Source organism: Muntiacus reevesi, chromosome 18 (assembly GCF_963930625.1).
Source record: "Muntiacus reevesi chromosome 18, mMunRee1.1, whole genome shotgun sequence".
In the NCBI taxonomy this organism is placed as follows: Eukaryota; Metazoa; Chordata; class Mammalia; order Artiodactyla; family Cervidae; genus Muntiacus; species Muntiacus reevesi.
This window is the reverse complement of record NC_089266.1, coordinates 31525850-31539046: the sequence shown is the minus strand read 5'-3', so window position 1 is coordinate 31539046 and position 13197 is coordinate 31525850. Positions and strand designations below refer to the sequence as shown.

Sequence of the window (13197 nt, the reverse complement as noted above, 5' to 3'; positions counted from 1 at the left end):
CCTTCTATCTATGTCACATTGTAACCGTTTAATGACTGTGGTGTCTTTATGTGAGAGTGAGAGCTCCCTGGGGATAAATGGCCTTTTCAGCATAGTATTCAAGTTCCTAGTGGTTTTCATATGATAGATACTCAGTAAGTAAATGAGGGGGTGAGCAAATAAATGACTAATCAAAACTATAAAACTAACAAAATTGCAATATGTTGCAAAGTTAAATCAAGACTCGGGTTTTTATAGAGTCGGGGCTTTATAGGTAAGAATACAGACCAAGTACTATACCTCCACAAGCAACCTGTTATTCCATATGTAATGAAAGGAATGGGCTTTCCTGGTGGCTCAGCGGTAAAGAATCCACCTACCGATGTAGCAGGCGTGAGTTCAATCCCTGGGTCAGGAAGATTACCTGGAGTAATCTCCAGTATTCTTGCCTGGGAAATCCCAAGGACAGAAGAACCTGGAGGGCTATAGTCCATGGAGTCACAAAAAGAGTATGACATGACTTCAGAGACTAAACAATAACAACAATGAAAGGAATATATACCATATACCTGGTGTTTGGCTCCAAAGAGTAGATACCTGCTTAAGGGAGAGCATCATCTTATTCACTAATTTAATGTATATTTTTGTGATCTCCTAAAAGTTCAAGTAAATTATTTTTTAAATACCGATAACAAAGAACTTAGAAAAGTGACAGTTCTCAGTCCAGCCCTTCCCGTACCCAGTGTCCTTGCCCAAACCCTGGGCTTTTGCCTATTTCTGAATTTATTCTTTCTAATAATTTCTTCTCTATTTCCTATTAGTAGTTTATATCACTTTCCGGATTTATCAAGTTTCAGTATCTACTTACCCTCTGATATGAAAAATAAGAACTTAACTCCTGTTACTGACAATCAATTGACTTCATCCTAATTTTGCTAGCATAGGTAGGTCATCAGGAAAAAATTGATGGAAAGTAAAATTTCTGAATCTTTGGGTGTCTAAAAAGACTTCAGTTTTGCCCACATACTCATTTGATGAGTTCTGCTAGGTCCAAAATGATTTTTTTACTCAGAATGTGTCCACAATGCTCGATTGTCCTCTAGAACTCAGTTTTATTCCTATGAGACCATATGCTAGTAGGGTGTTATCCTTCCCTTGTTTTTTTTTTTCTTTTTTTCTAAGTATTTAATTTTCGGCCACATGGCATATGGGATCTTAGTTCTCTGACCAGGGATTGAACCCATGTCTCCTGCATTGGAAACTTGGAGTCTTAACCACTGGACCACAGGGAAATCCCCTGCCCTTGTTTCTTTGTTGGTGACCTGTTTTTATTCCCTGGGAACTTTCAAATCATCTCTCTACCTTGTGTTGTGACATTTCATGAGCTGAGTTAGGTGCAGGTCTTTTTCATTCACCTGCTCAGCACTCAGCCTGCTTTTTCACGTGGGAGAGTCATACCTCTCTTTATCTCTGGTAATCTTGCTCTCTCATTTTTTGTAAATATCACCACGATTCACCAAGTTGCTCATGTCAGAAACCTGAGAATCAGTCACCCCGGACACCTCCTCCCACCCATCACGCTTAGTCCTATTGGTTCTACCTCCTAAATGTGTTTCAAATGGGTCTAATTGTATCATTGTGCCTTCCTCATCTGAGTCACCAAACTGTCTCCTGGACTATCCCAAGAGCCTATTAACATCCCTGTTCTTCTCCTCCATCTGCAATCTTTTGCCACTCACAGCCAGACTCATCTTGCTAAATCTCAGATCTGATTATAATGCACTTCTACCAAAACCTCTCTAGTGGCTCCCCACTGTTGTAAAGGTAAGGTCCAATACCACTGACATGGTCTCCGTGACCTGCAAGCCGAAGTCTTTCTGTCCGTCCTTGGATCTTTTGTTGTCGTTTAATTGCTCAGTCATGTCCAACTCTTCTTTTGACTCATGGACTGTAGCCCACCAGGCTCCTCTGTCCATGGGATTTCCCAGGCAAGAATACTGAAGTGGATTGCCATTTCCTTCTCCAGGGCATCTTCCCAACCCATGTATCGAACCCACACCTCCTGCATTGGCAGGTGTATTCTTTACCACTAAGCCATCAAGGAAGCCCTCAGCTTTAGATCTTAACTTCCCCCAAACTCACACCAATACTCCAGCCACATGGCTCTCTTAGGGCCATCACCTCATGAGCCCTCCCAACCCAGGGCACAAGCAGTCCCTTTTTTAATTTTCTCTACAGTATTATATTGGTGTTGCCATACATTGACATGAATCCACCATGGGTATACATGTGTTCCCCACCCTGAACCAAACAGTCCCTTTTATCTGAAATATTTCTCCCCAGTTCTTTGGTCCAGTGCCTCCCCGTCCTGCATAGATCACCTCCTGAACTTCTCCCTGCAAGACCGTCTGGGTCTCCCTTACACATGTATTTGCATCAGAGCTTTTAATACAACTCTTTTTAAATTTGTATTTATTTATTTATTTGGCTGTGCTGGGCCTTTGTTGTGGCATGTGGGCTCTTGATTGCGGGCCTTCTCCAGTGGCAGCGGGCAGGGGCTACTCTCTAGTTGTGATGTGTGGGCCTCTCACAGCACTGGCTTCTCTTGTTGCAGAGCGCAGGCTCTAGGGTGCACAGACTTTGTTGCCCTGCAGCATGGAGGCTCCTAGTTCCTGGACCAGGGATAGAACCCAAGTCAGCTACATTGGCAGGTGGACACTTAACCACTGGACCACCAAGGAAATCCTGATACAATTCTAATTAAACCTTTCTTTTATTATTTAACTTACATTTGCCTACCTACTTCTCACTAAGACCCTGGAGATTAAGGACCACATCATCTTGCTTAGGATTTTGTCTGTGCCTAAAAGTCTGAGTGCACAGAGCGGGGCTCAGTAAATATCAGTCGGATGAATTAGCAAACGAATGAATGCACATAGAAGAACTGTTGTCATTGCTAAGTTGTTCCTGACTTTCAGTTTTTTTTTTTAATAGAGTTCTGTATTCTTCTGTCCCATGGAGGTTTTATTCCTTTCATATGAACAAATCTAGCCTCCTCATTTTTAGTCAACGTTTTCCTTTTTGGAAGCTTTCATATACCCTGTTTATGAGCAGTGTCCTCCTGTTCTTTGCCAAGTGACCTCCAACTATTTCATCATGTATATTGAAGCTTTCTGTCATTCCAGGCAAGCTGACCTGTCCCTGAACCATACTGGTTATTTGTCTCTGAATGTATCATCTCAGCCCTGCCCTTGGTTTAACCTTCACGCACATTCCCTTGGCAGAGGCAATATTGCCGCTCATCAGCTAGTGATTACCTGTGCACCTGTGCCGCTTTCTGGGTGGTTTGACTTGTTTTCTCCTGCACCCAGTTAGAACATACACTCTGGGTTCATCATGCACTCCCCATCTTGGGTCTAATCATTTTGTCTGATGGACTCCCGTTCTCAGGTTTGGAATCCATACGACTGACTCAAACACTTTCCCCTGTGTCTGCTAGGCCCCCGCTTATAAAGGAAACTCACCATCTGCACTTCGGCAGAATCTGTACATCAGACCGTCCACTGCTTCACTCCACGTAGCCTCTTAGAAAGCCTGGGATCCTTCCCCGCCTTTGAGTGTGTGATCCATGCTCTTAACTCCTTCATGTCTCTATCCCTTTGTCTCATCATGGCAGTTATTGTTTATTTACTTGGCTGTGGTGGGTCTTCACTGCTTTTCTCTAGTTATGGCAAGCAGGGGCTACTCTCTAGCTGTAGTGCAGGAGCCTCTCACTGCGGTGACTTCTCTTGTTGCAGAACAAGGGCTCTAGGGGGTGTGGGCCTCAGTAGTTGCAGCTCCCAGGCTCTAGAGCGCAGCCCTCGTCGTTGTGACGCACGGGCTTAGCTGTCCCTGCAGCACGTGAGGTCTTTCCAGATTAGGGATCGAACCCGTGTCTCCTGGACTAGCAGGTAGAGTCTTTATTACTGAGCCTCCAGGGAAGCCCCATGGCTGTTCTTAATACTGGGCTAGGTTTTAACACCCTGAAAGTCAGATGAAAGATTTTATTTCTTCCACCCTCCCTCCAGCCCTTCTCCCAAAATGCATGAACCCTCAGGCAAACAGAATTCTCTGTATGATCTTGGGAGTTCTCTAAGCTTCCAAAGCTCATCTGTTGACAGTTGATTAGGAATGTGTGCTTTTCTAAGAATCTGAAAAGTAAAAGATATATATATATACACACATATATATATGTGTATATATATATAACTGAATCACTTTGCTATACACCTGAAACTGACACAGCATTGTAAATCAACTATACTCCAATATAAAATAAAAATGTTTAATTAACTAAATTAAAAAAAAAGCATCTGTGCTTTTCTGACACTTGTGTCTCCTCCAGGATTTTCCATCCTCAATAGAGAAGGAGGAAGAGGAAATTCCATCCACTGTCTTTGGCCTCTGTTTGAACATGAACCTGCCACCACCCACCCACATTGCATCCTTCTTGCCTTCACAGATCTATTCTTTAACACTCGTTTAATTTTACCCTCCTCTCTCTCTTTTCTCACCATGTCTCCTCATTTTATCTATTTTGACCACGCCGTGCAGAGTTCGGGATCATAGTTCCCTGATCAGGGATGGAAACCATGCGCCCTGCAGTGGGAGCACAAAGTCTTAACCACGGGACCACCAGGGAAGTCCCTCCTCTCTCTTCTCATCACCTGCTTCCAGAAGGAGCCACACTTGCTTATTGGCACCATTGTTTTTGCTTTTGGTTCATCTAAAAGCAATCACCTGTTATTTCCAGTCACCCTATTACCTTCCTCCTAGGGTTACTGTGAGGATAAACATGAAATCTCAGGTCCAAAAAGGCTTTCAAACACTAAGACTCCAGTAGCATCATACGGCAGTACAGTTACAATGATGATTCTCCTGTTCTTCGAGGCAGCTCGGTTTGCTTTTCCTTTATACCCTTTTCTCACATCCTTTCAAAGCACAGCATCCTCCTTGGCCCTCCTGGCAGAGGACCTCCCCTTTCCACCCTCACAAGGCATCGTCTCTGGTCCTTCTCTCACTTGACTCGTACATGATCTTGCTCAGTCTCCGTCCTCCTTTGTCCAGTTATCTGGCATTGACACAATGAATTCTGACATTTCCATTTATCTACCACCTTGGTCTTCCACTGCCTTCTCTTTCTCTTTCCAATGTGCTCGTCAGAACAGGCTCCTTTAGATTTTTGTTAGCCTGCTACCAGGGGTGTTCAAAGAAACAGTTTTCAATTCAGCGTCTTTGCAGCTAGATTATCAGCACTTTGATTAGAGTCTCTTTTTCACTGCTCCCGACCCCATTCTCTTTTTCTTGAGCACCAGTTGAAGTTGGCCAGGTTGGAGCAAGTCCAGTCTCTACAGAGCAGCTTCAAGATCAGCAGAGTGTTGCTTCTGTGTGGAGAGGCAGTCCTCTCTCTGTCTTATACTAGGAGAGTGGGGGGCACCTCTTTCATTGTGGGGGGCTGTGGAGGGGGATGGAGCAGGGGTGTGGGCAGTGTCAGATACAATGGCAGTAATAGAAGGTGTTCTACCAAATGCAGATGTCTTCTCCGGCTGGGGGAGCGGTAGGGAGTGGAGCCAATCGCTGAGCATAAGAAATGGGGGGCTCCATTAGGAAGTTTATTTATTTATTTTTAAATACTTCCTCTTTTAAAAAAGCTTTCTTTTTTTATATTTATTTATTTATTTACTTTGCCACACTGTGCAGCATGCGGGATCTTAATTCCCCAACCAGGGATTGATCACCTTGGCCGCTACAATGGAACCATGGAGTCTTAACCACTGGACTTCCAGGGAAGTCCCCCTTTGAAGGTTAAAGGGAGGTTAAAGGAAGAGGGGAATGGGAAATGTAGCAACTTCTGGACACGTGGAAAGGTTACCAGTCTCCTGAGATTGAGAATTGTCAACTTGCTGTGGCCCCAGCTCACCCAGTGTGTTATTTTGCTCTTGTATTAATGCTCAGATTTGTGCAGGATTGTGTGTGTGTGTGTGTGTGTGTTTAGTCTCTCAGTTCAGTTCAGTCGATTAGTCGTGTCCCACTCTTTGTGACCCCATGGACTGTAGCACGCCAGGCTTTCCTGTCCATCACCAACTCCCGGAGCTTGCTCAAACTAATGTCCTTCGAACTGGTGAAACCATCCAACCACCTCATCCTCTGTTGTCCCCTTCTCCTCCTGCCTTCAGTCTTTTCCAGAATCAGGGTCTTTTCTAAGGAATCAGTTCTTCACATCGGGTGGCCAAAATATTGGAGCTTCAGCTTCAGCCTCAGTCCTTCCAATGAGTATACAGGACTGATTTCCTTTAATATTGGCTGGTTTGATCTCCTTGCAGTCCAAGGGACTCTCGAGAGTCTTCTCCAACACCATAGTTCAAAAGCATCAATTGCTCAGTTGTGTCCAACTCTCTTGAAACCTCATGAACTGTAGCCGGCCAGGGTTACAGTTTTACAAAAGTTGGGTGATGCAGGTGTAGAATGGACAAGAGTTAAGAATCTTATAAGATCATGGCTCAAATGAAGGATTATTGGATCCATATTAAAATAACAGGGAGGTAAAGATGAGGGTTAGGATAAACAGAGAAGCCGACGCACTGGGCGTTTTGCTGACATAGAATCACATGAGCAGGGAGTAATCGATTAAACAGTCTGGGGCCTCCCTGGTGGCCCGCTGGTTAATCTGCCTGACAGTGCAGGGGACACAGGCTCGATCCCTCGTCTGGGTTTCCACGTGCCGAGGAGCAGCCACTGAGCAGCCCCCCTCGTGCCACAGCTACCGAGGCCGCGTGCCTGGATCCTGTGCTGTGCAACAAGAGGAGCTGCCACAGTGGGAAGCCCGAGCACCACCACACAGACCCAGCACACTAAAAGCAAACACATAAATAAATGTTTTAAAATAATTTTTTAAAAAAGATTAAACAATCTGGAGAGCAGGACGTTATCATTGTGAATAAGTATGAAAGAAGAATGTATGAGACACAGAATCGTTCCTACTGATAAAGTCCTTGGTGCAGCCTCTGAAAGTGGGTAGCAGAAATGGAATGAAGTTCTTTGAAAGATGAGGAAATGTGAGGCTGGGTGTCGGCCGAGTCATCCACAGTGGCAGCAAAGGTCACCGAGTTAATGATGAAGCAAGAAAAGATGGAAGATTTTAAAGTTCCAAACTTCCAAAAATGCCAAAGTTCCAAGTTCCAAAGCCCTAATAAAAGTGACTCTCTCTGGGAAGTTGATAGAAGGCAGAAAACATACAAGTGAGTAGGTAATATAACTGATGCGTGTGCTTTAGAAGAGAAAGGGTTTTTTACAAGAGTGGAGAAAAAATAGCCTGCAAGTTCTAAGAGAAGGCTAGACAGACGTTCACCTTCCTCCCAGCTCCGGGGGTGTGCGGAGCGAGGGACAGTGCCACAGAGGTTGTCATGTCTCAAAGAGCCTGGCTTTTGAGGAAACACAGCTGCCAGGATGGTCAAGGAGGTTTACAGTGGGACGCGGGTCCTGGTGACCCCACCATAAGGAGCACTGGACAGAAGATCAGAAAGGGAAAGATGAGCTAAAGGTGGGGGGTGGGGAGGGAAGGGCTGGAAGTCGTAGCACACAGTATTCAAAGTAATCTAAACCTAAGCCCCTTTTTTCCTTTATCCTTTGTTTGTGAATAAAGAAAAGAAATAGGCTCTTTTGTAAGCAGAAATGTCACCAAGACTATCTAACAGTCCCAGCACCCTTATCCTAGTATTTTCTTTGGAATCCATTGTTTATATTCCCAGTTCTAAAGCTGACATCAAATCCATAGCCAGCTAGGATTTGTAGAGTTTAATAAGGGTATTGCTTGGGTTCATCTCTGTTGAATCTGTAATAACCATTCATCAGTACAAAAAGTCATCACACAGTTTTGTCCAAGCAGTTCAAGAACACGCCATACTTTTTTTTTTAGTGCTTTAAAGACACTTCCGATATTGACAGTGTTCTTTAAAATTTTTTGCAGAGATATCAAATTGCATCTTCAGTTTTAGTTCCCCTGAGACTAAATTTAAGTACAGACTTTGATTCTTTTTCTTTTTAAAATTTCTCCTCTTCTCTCTTGCATTCCTTACCTTCTGAGAAAAATTGCCCAACAGCTCCTTCATGGTATTGCACACTTTTGTGATCCTTTGTCTAAAGAACACTGTGTACTTTCTCTAAACTTTATTGGATTGGTGAATAGCCGGTATCCAAACAGAACTGGTGTTCTTTAGTAAGGTTATTTCTTTGTGTGAAGTCTTTCGCAGGCTTACAGTGCAACTCTTTTTCATTGATTTTCATTTTTTTAAATTGAGATATAATTGACATGGAACATTGTGTAAGTTTCAGATGTACACCATGTTTTGCAACATGTATTGCAATGTGATTATCACCACAGCATTAGCTCACACCTCTGTCACATGACATTGTTATTATTTATTTTTCCATTGCTTTTTTTTTTTAAATCAGAGGATAATTATTTTACAGTGTTGTGTTGGTTTCTGCCATACCACAGTAAGAATCAGCCGTAAGTATACATATATCCCCTCCCTCCCGAGCCTCCCTCACACCCCGCCATCCCACCCCTCCAGGTCATCATAGCACTGACATCTATATACTACCATGTGCAAAGCAGACGGCTAGTGGGAAGTCGCTGTAGGTCACAGGGGGCTCGGCCTTGCTCCAGTGACACGGCTGTGACATGCATGTTCACGCAGCTGTTCCCTCACTGCACTCCCAGCATTGAGATGCACAACATTCTCACCCACGCAGCCAGGCCCTTCCTTGGCTTGCCTCTCTTCACTCGAATTCATGCAAGGTGGCGACAGTAAATGTCCTATGTGGTGGGAATAGCAAGGAGGAGGTTCCTATGGAGTAACGTGCAGGAAGCTGAAAACCACCTGAGTCCTGCCTCTTGGGGCCACACCTCTCAGTAGGTGTCCAGGGAAAATACATATTATTATTCATATGCATCAGGGGACCAAGCAAGCTGGACCCAGCCATACCCCCACACTTGCTGCTCTTTGGGCCTTTTCACTCTAGGACAGTGGCCCAATGCCTGGTCTTGGAGTGGAGGCTGCACAAAATGGCAGGGGCATGTCTGTCCACTCTTGGGGGTGTTAACTGGGAAAAAAAAGTCCAACATGAGAGTTGTGAGTTGAAATTCATTTGGGGCAAAGTGAGGCCTAGAGCCTGGGACACAGCCTCTCAGAGAGCTCTGAGGAGCTGCTCCAAAGAAGTGAGGGAAGGAGGTCAGTGTCTTATATGGTTTTAGTGAAGGCAGTACATGCACCCAAGCACATGGTTGGCTGAGGCTGGATGCTGGTCACAAGGAGTGATGTCTCCGTTAATGATTTCAGTGCTTTTCCAGATATGAGGAGATTCAAGAATTTGGGCTCCTAAAATCTCCTGAAAATATCTATGTGAACGTCTGTTCTGCCAGTTTTTCCCAGAGTATAGAGCACACCATTCCTGATCTCCACCTTGAATTCTTTTCAGGGAGTTTGGAAGGTCAGCAGCTAGTAACCTTGTAGAAGCAGATAGCAACTGACAATTTTCAGTTGGCAGGGATTCAGTGAAGAGGGAGGGGTGAAGTCGCTTTGTCTCGACAAATGTGCTTCCTTTTAATTGGGAACAAAAAGTTGGAAGATGTAGCAACCCCACCCTGGGAAGGAAAAAGGTCTGTGCATGAGGTTGGAGTGTATGGCTCCCTGCCGCTGGCAATGGGGGTGCCATGTGGAGTGAACACTCAGCGACATAAGAGGTGCTGACCACTCCACGCTCCTTTCAGGAAAAAAACTCGGATATACCTTCAACAACCGGAACTTCCACAATGTGTCTTTGGGGCAAGGACAGGAGGTCGTGGCTGAGGCTGCACTGGACCTGGCTGCCAAGAAAGGCCACTGGGTTATTTTGCAGGTACGCACACTCTGCCCTGATGGGGCTCACTTTTGACCCATCCCTGTGTGGACCTCCTGGGCCGCCTTTCCGTCCACACCCTCCTCCCCTGACTTCCTAATCTTCTCAGGACGCTGGCTTTCAGCTGGATCTTTCCCGCTGCTAATCTCCTCCCATGCCTTCCACAGAACTCTCCTCTGCTCCACCTTTCCTCTGGGCCACATGGTCCATGTTCTCCATCACATTCACGACTAGAATGCCACACGTGCAACCAGAACGCAGCCTCTTCATTGAGAGATCATGTTGGCATCTGGAGTCTGGAACACGTACTGTTGAGTTTCGCTAAACACAGGAAGTAAAGGCTGCCTTTCTTCCGTCATGGCCTGTCCTCATTCTTGTTCATGCAACTTGCATGGATCCTGGGGCTGTGGCAGAGCGAGTGGCGGACCCCTCTCTCCTCCCATAACACCCTGCCACCGCCTCTATAAGCGCATCCACAGCTCTGTAGGAACAGTTTACTATATACCTGTGTCCTCCGCTGCATTTTTTTAGGGAAAGAGGCATCCCCCATCTGCCTTTGGTACCCAGCACACTGCTTCCCTCAGATGCTGGCTCAGATGGCAAAGAATCCGCCTGCAATGCGGGAGACCCAAGTTCAATTGGGAAGAGCCCCTGGAGAAGGGCATGGCAACCCACTCCAGTATTCTTGCCTGGAGAATCCCATGGACAGAGGAGCCTGGTGGGCTACAGTCCACGGGGTCGCAAAGAGTCGGACACCACTGAGAGACTAACACTTTCACTACTTTCACACTACTGTGAACACAGTAGACACTCAACCAGAGCCTGCTGGGTAAAAGAATCAGTGAAGAAAGCAATGGAGGAAAGAATCAAATGGAAAAGCCAGTCCCTCCCCTCCCATCTGACTTTGATTACCCAGAACTTCTCACCTGATGACTCTGCACACTTCATGCTGCTGGGTCTTCATTATCCCACTGTTTGTTTGAGCCTAGCAGCGGAAGGACCTGTTGTTTCCTAGGACTCCTTTTCCAGAAACAGTGGGACTCTAAGGAGGAAAGAGAATGACTGCAGGGTCCCTGCCTCCTCCCACTGGATCAGCTCCCCATTTGTCTTAGGCTCATCTGTCAAAGTGACCCCGTTCTGGCCACTGGGTTTTCCCTGATGGCTCAGATGGTAAAGAATCCATCTTTACTGGCAATGTAGGAGACCCGGGTTCGATCCCTGGGTCAGGAAGATCCCCTGGAGGAGGGCATGGCAACCCACTCCAGTATTCTTGCTTGGAGAATCCCCACAGACAGAGAAGCCTGGTGGGCCACAGTCCATGGGGTCACAAAGAGTCGGACACAACTGAGCGACTAACTTTTTCACTTCACTTCACCCTGGGCACTAGCACCTTCAGGAACCCGGCCCCCTCCCAAGACAACGAGCCGTACCTATCTGCTGCCCGGGACCGTCACACCTTGTCCCGATGTGGTTTCTAAGAGATCTCCAAGACCAAACTTGGAAGCTGGGATTCCTGATACAGCGGCAGAGTTTCTCACTGGGGAGTGGCCATGCCGTCTGGCTCACGGAGCCGCAGCTCTCCAGTCACCCACCCTCCCTGCTCTGATAAGTGATGACAACGGAATTCTTTCCTCTAACAAATTTTCATTTTGGCATCCACTACTAACTCCTACATAGCATTTCACAGTATACAAAGCCCTCTCAAATCCATTACCTTCAGTTATTTGCAGCAACCCTGGGAAATAAGTATGGCATATATTACTGTTATTTCTCTTTTCATAGAAGAGAAAGTAGAGCAGATGGCTGTGGCCTCAGCACTGTGTTCTGTGCCGACCTGTGTATTTAAGGCTCTGCAAGCAGGCTTCCTCAAATATTTATCAAGGAGCTTTTATCTGTCCATCATAATGAAACATATTGCGATGAAGCAAAGTGACTATCCTTGCTGAAGTAAAAAGTGCATGCTGCAACGTGGTGCTAAGAAATTAATGCCATTTCACATAGACAGACGGACAGATAGGAATCTCAGGAAGCAGGAGACAGGTTCAAAGACCAGAGGGGCTTGGGCATGGACGAGGAGCCTTCCCTCTATGAGAGCCACGATGTCCCAGTGTGTTTTAGAAAGATAAGTTTGACAACAATCAGCAGAATGATTTGGAGAGGGATGAGGAGGAAGGAGAGCTAGCTAGAAGTTTAAATAAATGCTTTTCAAGTCTGAACATGCAGACAAATCACTGGAAGATCTTATTAAAGTGCATGAATTCAGTAAGTCTGAGTCAGCATTTCTAACTGGCTTCCAGGTAATGGTAACGTTGTGGTCCACGGGCCCCACATTTGAGTGTCAGAGGTTCAAAAAAATCCAGGTGTCAGCTGTGGGGATCTGAAGTTGGAGGCTACCCATGGGTGAGATACTTCAAGTGTGACCCCTAGACCAGCAGCAGCGGCATCACCTAAGAACTTGTTAGAAGTGCAAGCACTCGGGGTCCTCCATGGACCAGCCGCTCTGGGGTGGGGCCCAAGAACCTTTGTTTCAACAAGTCATCCAGGGGATTCCAAAGCCTCAAGGTCAAGTCTGAGATCTTTAGGACATGGAGGGATAGATTGAATGGCAGGAAAAAGGGGTCCTCATGACTGAGAACCCCAAGACTCTTGCTAGGATGTGATTTGTTTGAAGAAAACGCCAGGTATCCCCTCCCCCCCAACCCCGATCATCCTTCCTGATTACCATTTAAGCAGAGGCTTGCATGGGGCGGGGGGCTGCTTCCTTCCCACCAGAACATCCACCTGGTGGCCAAGTGGCTCGGCGCCCTGGAGAAGAAGCTGGAGGAGCACAGTGAGAACAGCCACAGAGAGTTCAGGGTCTTCATGAGCGCGGAGCCCGCCCCCTCCCCCGGGAGCCACATCGTCCCCCAGGGCCTCCTGGAGAACGCCATCAAGATCACCAGCGAGCCACCCACGGGCATGCACGCCAACCTGCACAAGGCCCTGGACAACTTCACTCAGGTGGGGCCCTGGAGGGAGGGCAGCGGGGCACCTCCTCTGGCAAAGAGCAGACCCCCTCCCCGCGCCCCCACCCAGGGCAGGAGAGGAACACACTCTCTTAAAGGAGTCAGTGGCAGGGCATGCCCTGCTCGCCTGCCCTGAGGGTCCTGGCAGAGACAGGGAAGGGGCTGCAGCTGCTTCAGTGGTACAGCTCCTAATTATTAAGATGATAAAACTATGCCTCGGTAGGTTTAGTATCATCTTGTCAGCTCTCCAGGGGCCTTTGTCTTTGGGCTTACC

At 46.5% G+C, this 13197-nt stretch overlaps 1 protein-coding gene across 1 annotated transcript in view; it reads left to right on the top strand.

Annotated features, from left to right (window-relative positions):
- The window catches only part of DNAH9 (dynein axonemal heavy chain 9), a 282174-nt gene that overhangs the window by 247512 nt on the left and 21465 nt on the right, over positions 1–13197 (top strand). Inside the window, exons 62-63 of the mRNA XM_065908483.1 lie at positions 9791–9918; positions 12691–12918. Coding sequence (XP_065764555.1) covers positions 9791–9918; positions 12691–12918 — 356 coding nt within the window. The remainder of the gene's footprint in view (positions 1–9790; positions 9919–12690; positions 12919–13197) is intronic.